Genomic DNA, 19,648 nt, shown 5'->3' with positions numbered 1-19,648 from the left:
GTCTTGGCAAGCAGGTGTGCAAGTCGACACGTACAGACACACACACATCTTCCTGACAGAGCTGACCCATAAAGAGCTCTTTCTACTGGATATGGGAGAGGGGTGAGACACAGGCAGAGGATGGGGGAGATCGGGGAGAGGATGGGGGGACGGGGCAGAGGATGGGGGACACGGGGCAGAGGAAGGGGGAGACGGGGCAGAGGATGGGGGACCCAGGACAGAGGAATGGGGAGACGGGGCAAAGGATGGGGGAGACAGGGCAGAGGATGGGGGAGACGGGGCAGAGGATGGGGGAGACAGGGCAGAGGATGGGGGACACGGGGCAGAGGATGGGGGACACGGGGCAGAGGAAGGGGGACACAGGACAGAGGATGGGGGATGGGGGAGACGGGGCAGAGGATGGGGGAGACAGGACAGAGGATGGGGGAGACGGGGCAGAGGATGGGGGAGACAGGGGCAGAGGATGGGGGACATGGGGCAGAGGAAAGGGGACACAGGACAGAGGATGGGGGAGACGGGGGAGAGGATGGGGGAGACTGGACCGAGGAAGGGGGAGACTGGACAGAGGATGGGGGAGACTGGACAGAGGATGGGGAGATGGGGCAAATATTGATGAAACTGGCTCAGGTGGAGGTGGAGAGTCGAGCATAGAAAGGGTGTGACAGAAAGAAGAGGCAGAGAGAGAGAGCGAGGTGTAGGGGATGAGAGCAGTCCTAGAAAACAGGGAGTGGTTTAATAATGTTTGAATATGGAGTCTCAATGCCATCTATCACACAGTGGTGGGAAAAACCCACAGGGGAACATTCTCTCTCTACTCTTAATCTGTCCTTCTCTCTCTCCACTATCACTTTTCAATGTCACTTCTTCTCCATCCATCACTCTGTACAGACATCAGAGCCAGCTAGAGGTCAGAGGTCATAGTTCTACCCAGGTCACTGTAAAATTCTGATAGGAAGAGTCACAGGTTATAGGTCACAAAGAGACATTAGATGTGAGAACCCGGACACACACAAACACACACAACCCACGTAGCATCACAGAGTGATACATTTATTACTTTATTAGTATGACCAGTAGAACACACACACACAATTCATCCTGACAACACAAACACTCACACTGTTGTTCAATGGACCCAATATCAAAAAGACGTTATGGAGGGAGATGACGTCATATAGAGACCAGGAAGTTGTAGAGTTCACCTAGTAAAGGTGAAATAATCAATGGTAACAAATTCATATACTGTTTTGAGGGTACAAAGCAGAATTTGGTTATTTTATCGTCCTGTTCAGAACGGCACTCTAAGCATTATTACAGAAACACATTCTTATTTACATAAAACACTTAAAAAGTCTCCAACAAACAAACACAACTCTTCAAAACAGAAAGTTTACAAAACCCCCTAAAACCTTTAGACACTGAATACAGAACAAGATACTTTTTACAACTTCACTCCGCACATTAGGGTCGTCGTTTCACCCAAACAATAAAACGCACACAGCAGACCAGGATGAGCCCCCGTCACATCGTAAAACAGACGGAACGACACGGCACCGAAGTCATGTCTTGGCAGGCGTCAATATTATATACAGTACTGTATAAAGACATTATGTGAAAGGTGTTTCCTGTGCCGTTTACTGATTGTGTTGTGGACATGGTCAACAGCGCTGCAACATCACCTCATCGCTGCGGTGTGGTTTTACAGTGGTGTGTGCGGTTTTGCGTTAGAAAAGTAGGGCCACGTACACGAGGCCTACGAATGCAATTACAATGTCTTTGTAGTCTTTGTCAGAAACACGTGAAACTATTACGCATGTTAATAAACAATTGAACGTGATAATCGGGCTCGTCACACCGTAAAAAAGCGCACAGACCATCTCGTCTAGCTATGCGTCGCTAGTGTCCGTCCCATTGTCCGTCTGTCTGTGTTTGTCGTCATGGTAGCGTCAGATCGTCTGATGTCCCCGGTCTCCCGGGCGTAGTCTCCCAAACCCGTCTGGAGACCTTCAAATACGCGAGACCACGGACCAGCACATCACACCAGTGTGTAACACATACCCTCACAGGCCTGATTATTCCCCCAGCGCCCTGTCTCTGAGCGGAGCTGGCCGCCTGGACTCCTACTCTAAATCTCTCACCAGCAGCCTCAGTCAAAATCAACACACACACACACACACACACACACACACACGCCATTCCAGACAAGAAGTCTCCATACATCTCTATTCCCCAAATCCTTTCTCCTGGCTGAGGTGCAATCCATGAGGAACGGCAAGTTTGTTGTTCATCGGTGTACATTTTAGAGTTATATCTGTTGTATTCTCTTTCCTGCTCTTTTCTACATCCTGTCTTAAGGCTAGGCTGGAACATACACAAGTTACGATGAAGTAATAATACCATGAGGAATCTTTCCAGCGCTGTTGCTGTCTATCATCCCAGGGAAACTAAATTTAGGTTTACTCCACATTCATGCAAAGGAGTTCAGGTAATCCTTCCTGTTTCAGAAATTTGGTGCCTTAAGAAAAACATTCAGAAAAGAAACTACCTAGCAACAATGAGCCTCAACATCACAACATACAGTAACACAGTTAAATTGTCTTGCACAAGAACAACAACTACAGCATAACGACAAAGAGATCAACAGCACAGGTGATGAGACAGTAATAACTAATAAACACATTATTTTGTACCACAATGTCCCAGAGCTCTGGAGGGGCAGTCCTTTCTATCATCGAAAACCCTCGTCCCTCAAACCCCCTGAGCTCTCAACTCATTCTTCCATCTCTGCAGGTGTAGTGTGTGGCTGTTCAACCACCACGCCCCCCAGTTACCCCCACCCACATCACCTCCCACTCATCCCCCCTCCTCTGTCCTCGGCCCCACTGTCTCTCTCCTTCTCTCAGACCTTCTGTTGCATCTCTATCTGTTGTCCGTGTCTGCTGGGACTCTGACTCTTTCCATTCATCTCGTACATTGAACTCTTCTGCTGTTTCCGCCGGTAACACCAGGCCCCAACGGCAGTTGCCACGGCAACCACACACACAGCTATGACAATGGCCGCCACCATGGGCCCCCTGCCGGATGAGGGAGGAGGGGGAGGGCAGTCTTCCTCACCCCCTGAACACCCTGTCTCCCCCTTCTCCCCCTCCCTCTCCCCTTCCTCACCCTCCCTCTCCTCACTGTGTCGAGTCCGGTTGTGCCATTCGTCGATGACATCATCAGTCCACGCCGTGGGGGCAGGGTTGAGCTCCAGGAAAGGGTGCACGTGATCTGGGGTCTCCCATGTGTCCGTAGCAACAGGCGGGGCTGCGTTGCCCTGTGATGATGTCAAAGAGGGTGTGGCGTAGTCAGCAGAGTGGGAATCTGAAGGCGTGGACTCAGGGGAGAGGGATGAAGGTGTGGGGGCGAGTTTTCCAACCCAGCCTTGGTCCTCGTCCTCATCTACAGTTTCCGCCCCCTCTGTGGTTGGACGACTCAACTCTATGTCATTGGGGCGGTCTGTTGCCACGACGATCACAAGATCTTCCTCTTCCCGTGACACCCCTTCTTCTGTGGAGATAACACCCACTTTCTCTGTGTTGGTCTCCTCCTGACTGATAGGGTAGCCGTCCAACCAGGTCTCTTCTGTGCTGGCTACAGGTCCTCCTCCTGCCACCTCCTGGGTTACAGTCACAGGCTCACCTGTTGTCATGACGACTGGGGGAACCACTCTCTCTCCATTAGTGTCATGTCCGTGGTCATCGTGGTCATCATGGTCATGAAGGTTAGGGTCATTACGGTCATGTTCGCTATGGTCATCGTGAACGCCTAGGCGGTCTTGCTCGTAGTGGTCATTGTGAGTGCTGGGATCTAAGTGGTCATGACGATCATCGTCATGACGATCGGTAACGTCGTCGGTGGCATGGTCTGCATGGTCGTCATGTTCATCATGGCTGCGATAGTGGATGCTGTCCTCGTCCTCATGCTCACCCATGTCGTAATGCTCATTCTGCCCGTCGCCATCATCGTACGGCCCCGCCTTCACACGGTCGTCCACCTGGTGTTGTCCTTGGTCCCCGCGGTGTGCTTCCTCATCGTCATAGTTACCGTGATCTTCATGGCCAGGCTGTTTGACCATATGGCCCTCGCCCGCTAGAACTCGTTCAGAACTTTCATGGTGTTCAGGATTGGTTTGATCGTCAGGGGCCGCTAGGTCGTGCTCACGTTGCTCGTCATGACCATGTTCATGGTCAACCTCATCTTCATCAGGGTCAACTGGTTGTTGGAAGTGACCCCCATGTCTGTCATAATCCTTTGTCTCCTCTGGTTGGCTGTCTTCCTTGCTTTCCTCTGATTCGCTGCCAGAGGCCCTGACACGGCTGTCTCCCTCGGTGGGAGTGTCCAGGGTGATTGGCGTGTGGGGAGGTTCCACATCTTCTGCTTCCCGGAAGGCCTCTGAGGGAAACCAGAACAGATGCTTCTGGGACAGGAGGGAGACGGGCACTTCAGTGGCCTCCGAAACAGCTGTCTCGTCCTCCTTGACCAGATGGTCAGTTGAGTCTTCCACCTCCACCTCTTCCTCTTCTCCTGTCACCACTCCTCCCCTCACCTCCTCCTGCTGCTCCACAGACAGCTCCCTTCCTCCATGAGCCTCTTCTTCCATGTCAACCTCCCGCTGCCCCGGATCCCTGTACTCCTCTTCTCCTGCACCCTTCTCCTCATGAACATATGCTGCCTCCTCATGCACCTCCTCACCATGCTCCTCCATCGGTTCCTCCTCTGGGTTTGGGGTGTTGTACGATAGGTGGTCATCAGTGAACTTATCTTCATAGTCAATATGGGCCTCTGTCTTGTCTGTGGAGGAGGGGGGCACAGTCAGCCACAGGAACACACACATACAACATTGCCTGTGCGATGGGAACACACTCACAAACACTCATACAAACACACATACAGTAGAGACCAGCTGTCCTCCGGTCCTCTCTCCTCCCCCTATACTCCTCCATCTCATGGCTAGTGAAGGAATCTAGCACAGAGGTGTTCTGGTGGCCGGACACATCTCTCCCTCACAACTGGGACGTCTGTTTGTCACCGAAATCGAGAACCTATCTAAAGTGGTGTCCTTAACCCTATGTAGTTCGCTGACCTGAACAAAGGGCATCACACTTCAAATTGCACTTGGATCAGGAATGTGTGGATCTCAAGAGGTCACTTAAAACCAGGAAATGAATACAGTCACATCATTACAACTTCCTGTACACACACGCCCGACTCTCTCACACACCTACATACCCTTACCTTTGACACAGAGCTGTACCTGTCCGTACCACTCTCCACAGCTGTCACACATCAGGCTGAAAGCTGATTGGCCACTGGGCATCACATGTCCAGGAAGACAGGTGTAGAGCAGCTCTTCTCCAATCTCAGAACCTGTTTGCCTCTGGAGTTGTGTGTTGGGAAATGCAGGGGGGTCACCGCATGGAACTTCTGACAGGTGGAACATGACTCGGTTAGGCTGGACAGTAGCATAATTCTTTGATGTCACACGAAGGTTACGTACACGCTTCTTTGATATATTATAAACTGGGTGGTTCAAACACCAAATGGTAAATGGCCCAAATCCGTGGTAAGACAAATATAAATCACCTCTTCTACATTACCTTTGAGAAGACGTTTTGATCATGGGGTGCTGATGGATGAACCAGGATGGGGTGAGGGGGGCAATTACCCGTAAAGAAAGTGAATCCGTATTATTGTGGACAATACAAAGCTAAAAGTGGCAAAGGCCACAACGGAGGGCTGCAGCTACTCAGTCGTCAACTTCCCCCGACGACTATGCCCTTGTAATAACACTGGTAACCAGTACATATTACCAATAAAGCAAACACTTCACTCCTTCAGTCGACGCTCTTATCTAGAGTCATAGTTAACAGCAGGAGATGAGTTAGTGGATAATACATATCTCGGTCTTCATAACTGGAGAGTACTCAAAGTTACGCAGGCTGCACAACGTGGCAGATCTCTAATGAAGTGGGCACCATTTTACATTTTTCAACTTTATTTCCTCTCCTCATGTGTCCTCACTTTGCACTGTTACAGTTTCCACAGTAACTCTCCTGTTCCTCAGTTAAGCCAAACATCGGTCTTGGGTGTCGTCCAAAACAGGGGCTCAGTCCAAAAACAACCTCTAACCCGTCCCCTTTAATGTGACTGGAGAGGTATATGGATAATGGACGGGATCCATGCATGGGTGATGGGTAACACTGAGGCTTAGCTAAGCGGGCTAACTCAGTGTTGTGTTCAGCGATGATAACTTACTGTAAGCAACATGGCAGAAGAGGAGAAGAGAAAAGACAGGCAATGGAGGATGTAGAGAATTGGTGAAGTGCAGAAACACTACCTCTTTCAAACATCAGTAAACATCTTAATGGAGAAAAATGCACAGTGCGTGTGTGTGTGTTGGTTTGAGCATGCGTACGTGTGGGTACGTGCTTGTGTTTCTGTGTGTACTGACCCTTGTCTTTGATACAGAAGAAATCCAGGTTTGTGTTGTCCTCTGTAGCATTCCCTACTTTCACATCAACTGCCTTTAAAGCACCTCCCAAGTTACTACATACAGCAGTCCTGTAGAAACACACACACACACATGAAGTTACTACACGCCGCAGTCCTGTAGAAACACACACACACACACACACATGAAGTTACTACACACCGCAGTCCTGTAGAAACACACACACACACACATGAAGTTACTACACACCACAGTCCTGTAGACACACACACATGAAGTTACTACACACTGCAGTCCTGTAGAAACACACACACACACACACACATGAAATTACTACACACCGCAGTCCTGTAGAAACACACACACACACGAAGTTACTACACACCACAGTCCTGTAGAAACACACACACACACACATGAAGTTACTACACACCGCAGTCCTGTAGAAATACACACACACACACATGAAGTTACTACACACCACAGTCCTGTAGACACACACACGCACACTCACACACGACTACACACTAAACCTGAAGGGGTCCTTACTACAATGTACTGACACAGGCGGGTTGGGTGGATGTTGGACAGGGCTGCCCCGTCTCCCCCAACTTCTCCCCCATCTTCCCTGTCTCCCCCATCCTCTTCCCTGTCTCCCCCTTTGCCCCATCTCCCCCATCCCTTGCCCCTTCTCCCCCATTCTCTTACCTGTCTCAATTGTGGCTGTTCAATGAGAAATGTGTTCTCCTTCAGTGTGTGTACTGATGAGAAATGTGTTCTCCTTCAGCGTGTGTACTGATGAGAAATGTGTTCTCCTTCAGCGTGTGTACTGGTGAGAAATGCGTTCTCCTCCAGCGTGTGTATTGGTGAGAAATGTGTTCTCCTTCAGCATGTGTACTGATGAGAAATGTGTTCTCCTTCAGCGTGTGTACTGGTGAGAAATGTGTTCTCCTTCAGCGTGTGTACTGATGAGAAATGTGTTCTCCTCCAAGGTGTGTACTGATGATAAATGTGTTCTCCTCAAGCGTGTGTACTGATGAGAAATGTGTTCTCCTTCAGCGTGTGTACTGATGAGAAATGTGTTCTCCTCCAAGGTGTGTACTGATGATAAATGTGTTCTCCTCAAGCGTGTGTACTGATGAGAAATGTGTTCTCCTTCAGCGTGTGTACTGATGATAAATGTGTTCTCCTCAAGCGTGTGTACTGATGAGAAATGTGTACTCCTTCAGCGTGTGTACTGATGAGAAATGTGTTCTCCTCCAGCGTGTGTACTGATGAGAAATGTGTTCTCCTCAAGTGTGTGTACTGATGAGAAATGTGTTCTCCTTCAGTGTGTGTACTGGTGATAAATGCGTTCTCCTCCAGCGTGTGTACTGGTGAGAAATGTGTTCTCCTTCAGCGTGTGTACTGGTGATAAATGCGTTTTCCTTCAGTGTGTGTACTGGTGATAAATGCGTTTTCCTTCAGTGTGTGTACTGGTGATAAATGTGTTCTCCTTCAGCGTGTGTACTTGTGAGAAAGTGCTGGTTAGAGCTCCAGCTCCTTTGTTTGTTGGTCAAGGTAGCAGTTGATGATTGGATGATGTCACGGAGGCACATTCCCAAAACCTCCACAAGGACATTAGAGAGGAACATTTATTCGTTGTAGCTTTTACCAAAAAAAACGTATCCAGTATCTTGATATCCAATTTGTGACTAAAGCTCTGCTTCATCACAGCAACTCCCAGTGGATCTGGGACAATCAATGTCATCCGATTATTTTCTGGTTATTAAACTGGAGAAACGTTGACAGATTTATTAAGCATTGTGAATCCCGTTATTCCTCTAGCCGACCCCAGTCCTTACGAACAACCAGAACTTCCTGGAGGAATGTAATCTCTCCTTCCTGAAGCAAAGCAAGACTTTGATTTCCAAAAATACAGTGATCTCTCTGGTAGAAATGAAAAACTCCAAACCTTAGAGAATGTCCAGGATGGTTTCCCTGAGATTTCTTTGCAAATAGACATCCACTGAATTAAAAACCGAACGTAAGATGTCTGCACATTCTGATGACGAGAAGGAACTGCCACCTACTCTGAATGAGGTGGTTATTACAGTTCTCTTTAAAAAGGGGAGAGACGTGGAAAAGGTGGAGGCATGGAAGCACATTTCTTTCCTCCACACAGATCAAAAGACATTACCAGTGACTCTGGCGTTTAGGCTTATTACTTTGGTGGGAAAACTAGTCCACAGAAATAAAATGTTCGGTCATAACCTGGATAAAAATATAGGCTAAATTGCTGAACTGTAAATGTACATTCAGTGGCCCCTTTAGGTGCTAGGTATTTAGGTATTAGGTACACCTGTTGGTTAACGTAAACAGCCATACAGGGAAGCGACTCAATATATGAAACACGCAGAAATGGTCAAGATGTTTAGTTGGTGTTCGCTCAAACATTAGAACGCGGAAGACGTGTGATCTAAGTGTCCTTCACCCTGGTATGACTGTTGGTGCCATGGTCGTTCCAGCATCTCAGAAAGCTGACCTCCTGGGATGTTCATGCGCCGCCGTCTCTGGAGTTGACAGAGAACGGTGCAGTAAACAAAAAACCTCCAGTTGGTGGCTGTTGTGTGGGCGCAAAAAAAAAAACCCTGCATAATCAGAGGAAGTCAGGGGAGAATAGCCAGACTCGTCGCAGCTGACAAGAGGCCAGAAACACTCAAAATAACTACTCCGTTCAACAGTCGCGCAGCAGGGCATCTCTGAAAGCACAGTGTGTCGAACATTGAAGTGGATGGGTTACAGCAGCCGAAACCACGGCGCGTTCCACTCCTGTCAGCCATGAACAGGAAGATGGTCTGGTCAGAGGTTGGCGTAAGCTGCATGAAGGCGCGGATCCATCCTGCCTCGTGTCGACGGCACACCCTGGCGGTAGTGGCGTCATGGTGGTTGTTTTCTTGGCACCCATTAGCCCCCTTAATACCCACCGGGCATGACCAGAGTGCCACAGTGTACCAAAGCCTTGTTGCCAACTACGTGTGTCTCTCTCTACGGCCACGGTATACCGTGTTTTCTAAAGGAAACTCGCTTCCAGCAGGATAATGCGCCGCGTGACACGCATCACCTCAACCTGGTTCCGCAAATATGACAGGGCCCTCTGGTCTACTCCTATGGCCTGCACCCCCCCCCCATTCCCGATCTCAATCCAATAAAGAACCTTTGGCTGGAAAGGGATGTTGCTGTCTCAACGTATGTCCAAAATGATCTGCAGGGACTGCATGAAGGTGATGAGTCAGCGTGGACCAGCACATTAAAGAATCCATTTTGCGAAGAATTCAGGGTGTTATGGGGAGCAAAAGGGGCCTCACCCAATATGGTGTAATAAAGTGGTCATAGAGTGTATTGTCAAAGGTGCACATTCATGGGTAAGTAATCAGGCCCAGTTGAGCAAAGCCATCATCTCTTAGACACCTAGAACATCAACAAGATCACCAATTCTGTGTAGCTAAGAAAGGTCTTCGCTAAACTATTGAATTTACTGGAAACCTATTCATTTGAAATGAGCATGGAGAGAATGTTTTTCTCTATGTATAATTACAGACAGTAATTACTACCAGTTACATACTGTAACTGCAACGTTACTAGGAATTGCTTGTTACCTATAATACCTATTACAGTTTAATTAATAAAATCTGTAAATTATGAGAACCCCACACACACACACACAGCGCACACACACACACACACAGGGCGTTACTACACACTGTAGTTCTGCAGAAACACAAACAGACCACATTAAACACAAGTCATGAAGCAAGATGAATTAGAGAAGGAGAGATGAAGCAGAGAAGGAGAGACGAAGCGGAGAAGGAGCGACGAAGCGGAGAAGGAGAGACGAAGCGGAGAAGGAGAGACGAAGCGGAGAAGGAGCGACGAAGCGGAGAAGGAGGGCAGCGGATAAGGGAGGATTATAGACACAGGGAGAAACAATGGAGCAGCAAAAAGAGAGAGGAGTAACGGAAAGAAAAACAGACAAAAGAGAGATGACAGGAAAGATACAGGGAGAAAATGAAGGACAGAGCAAAGAAGAAATATAGAGGAGGGCAGTAATGCTTTAGATCTGTTGGACTTCAACCAGCTGGTAACACAGTGCTCTTATCGTGACAGGGTCAGGACCTGCATACGTACAAAATCAAAACATTTGCTATTAAACTGAAAACATGTTAATAGCAGTGTTATGTGAGAACAGAGTTATGTATATAGTCGGGAAGTCCACCTAACCCCAGGGAATTTTGGAACTGGAAGGTTATGACTGCGCCTATTGACCTGTAAGTCAACACACACACACACCAGTGAAAAGCCCTGTGTTATTCCTTAGAGTTTTAGAGTTTCTTCTGAATAACTGGTTAGAGCTGGTTTGGGGCTCACGCTCTCTTTAAGGCACATGCAATAGCGCCAATATCACAGACGCAAAGGAACATACATGCACAGGAACATACATGCACATGAACACACACTTACAGGAACACACACGTAAGAAAACACACACCCACAGCTCGCTAACCCCTCTTTAATCACTAACTTGGTCAAGTATTATCGCAGCAATTACATCACGATCCAGAACCATACCATGATCTCCCAAAAAAACTTGTATATGGTTCTATATCGGCAGCCATGAAATGTGGCATGGACACTACAGAACCTCTGGACATTTTGGAAAAAGTTGATAGGTTGACAATGGAAATGTTACCTCATTGATAATCAAATATCTACACAATGATACTGGATGTAGGCTTATCGCGTACTGCAGCATTAAAAACACAGAAAGCAATATGGCTGCCAATCACAATAGAACTATATTGGCCTCACTCGTGATGTAGTAATCCCAACAGAAGCAAACTGAAAGAATCTGGCAGTGGTGTGTGTGTGTGTGTGTGTGTTGAGTCATACTCTAGTGCCACTCAAACCACCCTGGTCTCCCTTTGAGCTTATATGGACAAATGACCAAAAGAGAAAATAGTCATTAAACACACATAGGCAGACGGTTAGAAAAACACTGAGAACCCAACCGAGTCTGAGTCGGAACAAGATGCAAGGGTGTCTGTATGTCTGTGTGTGTGTGTGTCTGTATGTCTGTGTGTGTCTGTATGTCTGTGTGTGTGTGTGTCTGTATGTTTGTGTGTGTGTCTGTATGTCTGTGTGTGTGTGTGTGTCTGTATGTCTGTGTGGGTCTGTGTCTGTCTGTCTATGTATGTCTGTGTGGGTCTGTGTGTGTGTGTCTGTGTGTGTGTATGTCTGTCTATGTGTGTCTGTGTGTGTGTATCTGTGTGTATGTCTGTGTGTGTGTGTGTGTCTGTATGTTTGTGTGTGTGTCTGTATGTCTGTGTGTGTGTGTGTCTGTATGTCTGTGTGGGTCTGTGTCTGTCTGTCTATGTATGTCTGTGTGGGTCTGTGTGTGTGTGTGTCTGTGTGTGTGTATGTCTGTCTATGTGTGTCTGTGTGTGTGTATCTGTGTGTGTGTGTGTGTGTGTATGTCTGTGTATGTCTGTGTCTGTCTGTCTATGTATGTCTGTGTGTGTCTGTGTGTGTGTGTCTGTGTGTGTGTGTGTATGTCTGTCTATGTGTGTCTGTGTGTGTGTATCTGTGTGTGTGTATGTCTGTGTGTGTCTGTCTGTCTATGTGTGTCTGTGTGTGTGTATGTCTGTGTGTTTGTGTTTGTGTCAGTATGTTTGTGTGTCTGTATGTCTGTGTGTCTGTCTGGGTGTGTGTGTGTGTGTGTGTGTGTGTGTATGTCTGTGTGTGTCTGTGTCTGTCTGTCTATGTGTGTCTGTGTGTGTGTGTGTGTGTGTGTGTATGTCTGTCTGTCTGTCTGTGCGTCTGTGTGTGTGTGTTTGTGTCTGTATGTCTGTGTGTGTGTATCTGTGTGTGTGTGTGTATGTGTGTGTATGTGGGGGTACTCAGAGGTCAGATGATGTATGTAACTACTGCAGAAGTTCTTTTCTAGGGTCATAACAGCCCCACATGGAAAACTCACGTTTTTAACAAAAATAAAGACAACTCTGCACACAAAAAATCTATATTTTCAGTGGAATGGAGGTTGATAATAACAGCACCAGCGTTTGTTGTATGAGACATTTTAAACTTTATTCCCAGCTAAAGTTAACACAGCCAAGTTATTCAATTTGAGGCAACTTCTGGGCTAATTGGAAAATATGCCAAAGGCAAATTCTTAGGGATTGTTTCATCTGTCGCCCGACAACTTACATGAGCTCACTGAACTTTTATGCTGTGAGGTACTTTCCAACAGAAACACAATCTGCTGAACGTACATCACTCTAAAAGGAAGAGTTTGCTGGGCCTTGTCCAAAGGTGTGTGTGTGTGTGTGTGTGTAAAATAAATTAACTGGAGAAAGGTGATGTGTTGTCTGCCTCCTCCTTCTGACACCTTCCTGTTAATGATGAGTCATGACACACACCTCATATGTCCAAAAGTGACCTGTTTCGTTACCCAGCTGTTAAATACCTCCTGGACTAAACATAGTTAACAGGGCTTCAGACAGGGTCCAGAGAGCTGGACACCAACATACATGTCATTTAAGGTCCTTTAAAGTCAGCAGTCAAAAGGTTTTAACTTCGTCTGGTTTGCAGTTTTCTCCTCCATAGTAACTCTATTCAGAAGAGAGGAGAGCATTTAGTTGCGTATATTTGATTGGACACATACACTCAAACACACAAACACACACACACACACAGTAAATACATCTGTCCATACATACAGTCTATACATCTGGTACTGATCTGAGAGATTATATCACACCCCATACTGTACACTAGAGCTGGGCGGACAATATGACATCACATGTATGTATGGGAGATACTACAGCCATAAGCCATAGAGGTTGTGGTATAGGTCCAACATTCCACAGCTAAGGGCTCAGTGGGGAGTGCCTGGACACAGCGCTCAGCCACGGTATATTGGCAATTGCGTATTGCTATTATAAACCGGTTACCAAGGCAATTAGAAGACTGAGAAGCGATGTGATCTCATACCCGTGGTAAATGCTCTCATATACCACAGCTCTCAACCCAACAGCATTTGGAATTTGAAGCGTTCGTAATGTCTGATATGCCGTGAGTGAATGGAGGTCTGTGAGAAAACACGCACACACACATTCACACATATACACACAAACACCTAATTTAGTTTCACAAGACATGGTGTTTCCCTTTCCTAGATAGAAGGGAACTTGATTAAAACGTTTCTGATGTGCCCAGCTCTATCGACAACTATCACTCAAACCCACAGGCTACATCTGAGTATGCTGAAGTGTAGGGGGCTCTGTTGGTGTGTTAGTGAGGAAAATGGCAGATAACAGTCAGTCTCACCCAGGGGGGAGAGAGGGATGACACAGAGGCAGAGGAGGGATAGGGGATGACTCCACGTAAAGCTGTGGAGAAGAATATATGAGTGATAGATGAGATATGTGCCGTGAAACCTAGGAAGAAGGTGTGAAAGCTTCTGTCCACTGATAAATGCAGAGAGAGAGAGAGAGAGAAATACAAAGAGACAGGCAGAGAGAGAATGTGGGATGCCATTCTCAGGTGAAGGTCAGCCATTTTATATCTCATGCTTTTGTTTCTCCATGATTCTGCCCTAACCTGCCTTACTGTTTTTTACTCTTTCCACATCTCTCTTATTTTACCACCCGTTGCAACTCAGCTGGTAGAGCATTGGCGCGTACAACATCAGTTTTGTGTGGGGTTGATTCCCCCAGAGGGCCAGCACGGAAAGAAAATATATGAAAATGAATGTAAGTCACTCTGAATTAGTGTGTCTGTTAAAATAAACCATGTTATCTACTTCTCATGGCCCCCATCCCTCTTTCTGTCTCTCTCTCTTTCTCACTCCCTCTCTTTTTTTCTCCCTCTCTCTCTGTCTGAGAGCAGTGTGTCATGTTGCCATGGAGATAAGAGGTGTTAATTGAGGTGCCTGTCGGCATGACACCACAACTCAGAATCCCCTCCCCTCAATGGAATAACCCAGTGGAGCCTTTCAATGCCTTTTCTCTCTCTTTCTTTCTCATTAAAATTCCATTCTTCAATATGTGTCTATTTACAAGTTTTTCCATCAATCGCTTTGACACACTGATATGTTTCTTTGTCATTTCCTGTGTCATTTCCAGCATATGTCACAGTACAGTACGTATCTTACAACCTCAACATCCTAACGCAGACCACATCCAGGCCACACCCAGACACACCTAAGCCACACCCAAGCCACACCCAGACACAACCAGGCCACACCCGAGGCACACCCGAGACACACCCAGACACACCCAAGACACACAGACACAATCTGGCCACACGCATACATGCCCAGGCCACGCCCAGAAACACTCAAGCACACGTAAGGCAAGTTTCTTACCCCACGCTGCCCCCCTCCAACCATCCTCGTGTGCAGGCAGAGAAGGAACACTCCACCACAGCGTGACGCAGCTCCTCGGCTGTCGCCAGCCGGGCGTCATTGATAGCACATGCATGTTCTGCCCCGGCCAAGCCCCCGAGGTCAGAGCTGTTTGTCCGGTTAATTAGGAAGACGCGGCCTGGGGAGAGAACTCCTTTACAACAGGTACACAGCTGACACCATAGAAACTATCTTTTTAAAAAAGGTTGTTATGGGACCGTTAATCAGTAATTAATCAGTGATGAGTTTTAACAGCTACAAAGCCATTAAGCCATTAACAACTGATCTAACTATGTTTAAATGAATAGTGTTTCAAATTAATTGTATCACTGTATGCCTACTTCAGCATGAAAAAGTGTGTTACATAAGCATTATAATATTGATACATGTTCCTTTCTTTAAAAGTAATGATTTTCAGACAGAAATCTTAATTAAGTTGACACCTTTCAGAATTCAAAGAAAGCTGAGTGTGCTGTGAGTTTCATCATGTCCGCATAAGTGTGAACATTTAAAAATCATAAATATATCCGTGTATCCTTAGCTCATTGGTAGAGTAAGGCGCTGGGTTTGTGGGTTCGCTTCTCAAGGGAATCAATTAATTAAGAAAGTATATGCACTCGCAACTTTAGGTTGCTTTTGTTGAAAGCTTCTGGTAAATGTTAAGAGCGCATAAGGTTCTTGTAGCAGAATTGTATAGGCTACGAATCAGTTATTTTGAAACCAGGTTGAAATACAGTTGAATGTTTTTAAGGGTTGGTCTAATAGTGTATTCTGGATCAAAAGTCCCAAACCTAAAAGTAGAAGTTCCACTCCCTCCTTGATGTTCGGTTGGGCGCGTTACACAAGATTCTGACAGCGGCGCGTAACGCGCAACAGGTAGGCCTATAATCAACCCACATCGTGACATAAGTATGCAGAGCGTTACAACCCATGTAGTTAAACTTACCCTGGACGACAGAAACCACAGTTAACAAAACCAAACATCCAAACGTGGACAAGAAAAATAGATGTTGGTAGATGCGGCATGCCATCATTCAGTATGCGCTCCAGTTCAGGATATCGCAGTCGACCGGGGAAAAAACTATGATTTTGTGAAAATAAATTGTAATTTGGTGATGCAGGAGAGAGCAGCGTTCCCGTTATTTTCCTCCCGATGGCAGACACAGACTGAGAAAGTCTGTGAGTGAACTTGTTGACACGTAACGGTAAAACGGAAAGGAAAGGGACGGTTGGTTCGGTTTATCTCCCCAAATAGTGCCTTCGCGAGCAGATGGAGCACCGGCGCGAAAACTCGCGTGTGCCTGTCAGTAAATACGTCACGGCATCCAACCTGAAGACTGGGTAATGGCGCGAGCTAAGCAGCACCAACGGTCAAGCAAACTTACTGCGCGTCTTTACGCACCCAGAGAGGAGAGAGACAGAGAGAGAGAGTGAGAGAGAGAGAGAGAGAGAGAAACGTTTCTCAGTGTGGGAGTCGCTACTTGGCTTTTTTTATTTTTATTCATGCCCAAAAGCGTTCATGTTTTTGTTGTTCCCAGCTACATATAAATTGATATATATAAGGATGTACTGCCATCTCCCCAACAGACCAGCACTCTGTATTCTAGGCATTGTCCTGATCTGTCTGTGCAGGGAGATAACAAACACACACACACACAGTCACATACATGCACGATGCTCCTAGAATGAAATCAACCCTGCCTGCCGAATCTACTCTCACTACAAACCTTCACACACCCTACAGTCAAGCCACACTAAAGTGATTGATGAACCAAGGAGGGGAGGGGTATCTCATATGTCCATACTTGAGGAAAACTGCTGCTACACCGCTCATTCCAGTGTCTTTGTAGTATGGAGAGGAGAGAGGTGGTCGTGAGAGGAAAGGAAGAGAGCAAGGACAGAGTTCTGTCTAAAAGGAGTGACATGCTCAAGTTGTCCTGAGGAATCATGCTTATTCATCTTTCCCCCGTTTCATGTCATCTTCTGCACATTCCTTTGTCAAATCTACTGTTTTTTTTACCCTCTTCCCCCCAATTGGTTCCAGATCATTTTCTCTCTTTCCATCATCCTATATGCCACCAGTTCCCATGCCAACCCCTGTCTTTTTTCTCTTACTCGCTCCATCTCCCTCTCTGGTTGTATCACTATCTCTCATTTTCTGTTTGCCACCACTCAGTGGGCATTCTTGTGAGCTCTCCGGGTCAGATGAGTGGGAGGGAGGAATCGCCACACCCTCTGACACACATAGGGTTTTTTCTGGAGGAGGAAAAATTGAGTGTTTTATGGAAAATGATGACCGGATGAGTGAGAGGTAGCATAGGGAGAATCATTCGCACCTGTTATTTGACAGGAGAGAGTTTGTGGGTAGTGAGAGAAAAGAAGGGAGGAAGAGCAATGAGTGTCAGCAGCAAACAGGAGAGACAATGATTCACACCTGTGCTATTTGACAGAGAGGGTGAGAATTACATTGCGAGTATCCAAGGGCCAGTACAGGACTACAGGACTGAATCTGTGTCACGATGTGTATGAGATCTGATTTAAAAATGTCCATTTGCCCACTAACGCATGACAAACAACCGCAGGGATTTCTGTCCATCCAAAGGCATGGACGTTAGACTTTTTTGTTACTATTTGTATAGTACTGTCTTCACAGACACACGCACACACGTCCATGCATACAATGCATAGACAAACACTTTGTAGTGAAGTAGTGTGATACTGTAAGTATAGAGCTAAAGTAACACGTTGCCATTGTTTTCTCTTTCAGACACTGAAAGTATTTGGACAGATACAGCATTAATTACTGGAAAGAAACACTGTAAATAAACAGGTAGCAAATGTGGATTTTTTGTGTTATGGGTCATAGGCTAGAGTAGCGCTTTGCGATAAATGTAATACATGTGATCACAGTTTATTTATTAATAGAAATTACATAATATATTAATAAACGAAATATTGAACAACAGTTTGTCTTTCATAGAGAGGTCGGTTTTACCATTTAGCCTACTTTCAAATTGTTAGGAATGTACATTGCCAAATAGACTCAACACTGCCTCTAATGAACATTGCCACTGTTTTTTCTTTTAGAAACTGCTTGGTATAGTTGAGAATATATTGCAAATATAGGCTGATGTTATCACAATGAAAAACTGAATAAGTGTATTTTCCATCTTAATAATTCAAGATTATTTATTCAGTATTTTTGTACTCATCTGTAGATATTCTGGGGGAATTATATATGGTTGTTGAAAATAGGGGTGATTGAATCTGGTAACTCAGGGCGTGGCTTCTGGATGGTTCAAGTGACCCAAAACTTGTGTGTGCGTATATGCAGTTGTATATGTTTTCCGAACCTGGTGAGGACTGTATCACCCCACTTATCTTAGACATTCTTATTCAGAGGGACTAGGGTAAAAGTGTTATTGTCAGGGGTTAGTAGCTAGGTTTAGGGTTTAGGTTAAGAGCTAGTATTAAGTTTAGGGTTAAGGATAGGATTTTGGGGTTAGATTTAGGTTGTGGATAAGATTTAGAGATTAGGGAAGAGAGGATTTGAGAATAAAAAATGTTGGTTTACAATATATAACATATAGATAAAGATTTAAACATTAATTGTGTGTGAAAATGCCACACAATACCTCTCTCCGAATATAACATGTACATATATTCTGAGAAAAACCTCCACATTCTACATATATTGAGATTTTTGTTTGCATGAAATAAAGGAAATATACTTGTTGAAATTTACTGAGATATTTGATTACCAGAAAACATTCTACACCAAGCCGTTAAGCCAGCAAGGATTAGTGGGGAACTGTTCTATTTAAAGATATCAGTTAATTAATTTGACTTTTACTGAGACATTCTTAATTATGGAATGCTGATAGAGTGGAGGGGGAACTGGGGAATATGCCATCATATGGGAACACTCACACATACACAAGCCACATGCATGAAGTCACTTGAATACTGACACACGCGCATGCATACATGCGTGCGCGCCCTTACAAAACATTATTTTTAGCATAAGTTTTAACCATCCTACAGAATTCTCATTTACTAAAAAATAAAAAAATTATCCTCCTATTTGTTGATATATATTTTGCAATTAAGGCCCTGCTTCGTTGCTGCAACTCCCAGGTGACCGAGGACAGGTAACATTAAAAAATGTCTTCCAAAACACATCTGATGCAATTGTTGTTCATGACATGCAGCTTGCTAAGCCAAGTCTACACCGGAATCCTTATGCGCCAGTAGGAACCCACTCTACAGACTTCTTCCTCAATTGAGATCACAGGTGCCCAAGCTACCAAAAAAGTATTTAGGCAACTATATTCTGTTACTAACCACTTAAAACTGGACAGTGCTGGCTACTGGCACCACCCTCTGTAGTACCCCTGGGCTAATCCCAGATTTCCTGCAATAATTCTATAAGGCAAGTCTACTAGAAATATTATCGGATTTGTTGTTCTAAACGTCTATAAGAAAAAAACTAAGAATCCTGTAATATTGGTTCCTACATATATTTCATGTGTAGGTATATGAATACTCACAATAATCACACATCGGGCAATCCCTGGTGTATATTAGGCTTTATTAACCTGTTACATTGCTTTGTATACAATGTAGTACAGAAGTAGGTAGCCTAATAAATGTTTGTAGCAGTATAACCGCGCCATCTACTGACCATTTTTGGAAACTAGGCTAGAGATCTA

General features: G+C 45.6%; 1 protein-coding gene across 1 annotated transcript; it reads right to left on the bottom strand.

Moving 5' to 3' along the window:
* Positions 1-1,034: 1,034 nt before the first annotated feature.
* On the bottom strand, positions 1,035-16,294 carry susd5 (sushi domain containing 5). Its single transcript, XM_010873422.4, has 5 exons — positions 15,883-16,294; positions 14,898-15,075; positions 6,494-6,603; positions 5,278-5,466; positions 1,035-4,833 (listed from the first exon to the last, which is right to left on the bottom strand). Exons 1-5 carry the CDS (start codon positions 15,968-15,970, stop codon positions 2,900-2,902), a joined length of 2,499 nt encoding a protein of 832 aa, XP_010871724.3. The 5' UTR covers positions 15,971-16,294; the 3' UTR covers positions 1,035-2,899.
* Positions 16,295-19,648: the final 3,354 nt, after the last annotated feature.

Source organism: Esox lucius, chromosome 10, assembly GCF_011004845.1.
Source record: "Esox lucius isolate fEsoLuc1 chromosome 10, fEsoLuc1.pri, whole genome shotgun sequence".
NCBI lineage: Eukaryota > Metazoa > Chordata > Actinopteri > Esociformes > Esocidae > Esox > Esox lucius.
The sequence above is the reverse complement of the archived record's forward strand: the minus strand, read 5'-3'. Positions and strand labels throughout refer to the sequence as shown.

Coding starts and splice junctions, on each gene's coding strand:
- susd5 (XM_010873422.4), bottom strand. CDS start 15,970: ATGATGGCATGCCGCATCTACCAACATCTATTTTTCTTGTCCACGTTT. Junction 15,076..15,882: donor TGTGGTTTCTGTCGTCCAGG/GTAAGTTTAACT, acceptor TTCTCTCCCCAG/GCCGCGTCTTCCTAATTAAC. Junction 6,604..14,897: donor TTGGAGGGGGGCAGCGTGGG/GTAAGAAACTTG, acceptor GTGTTTCTACAG/GACTGCTGTATGTAGTAACT.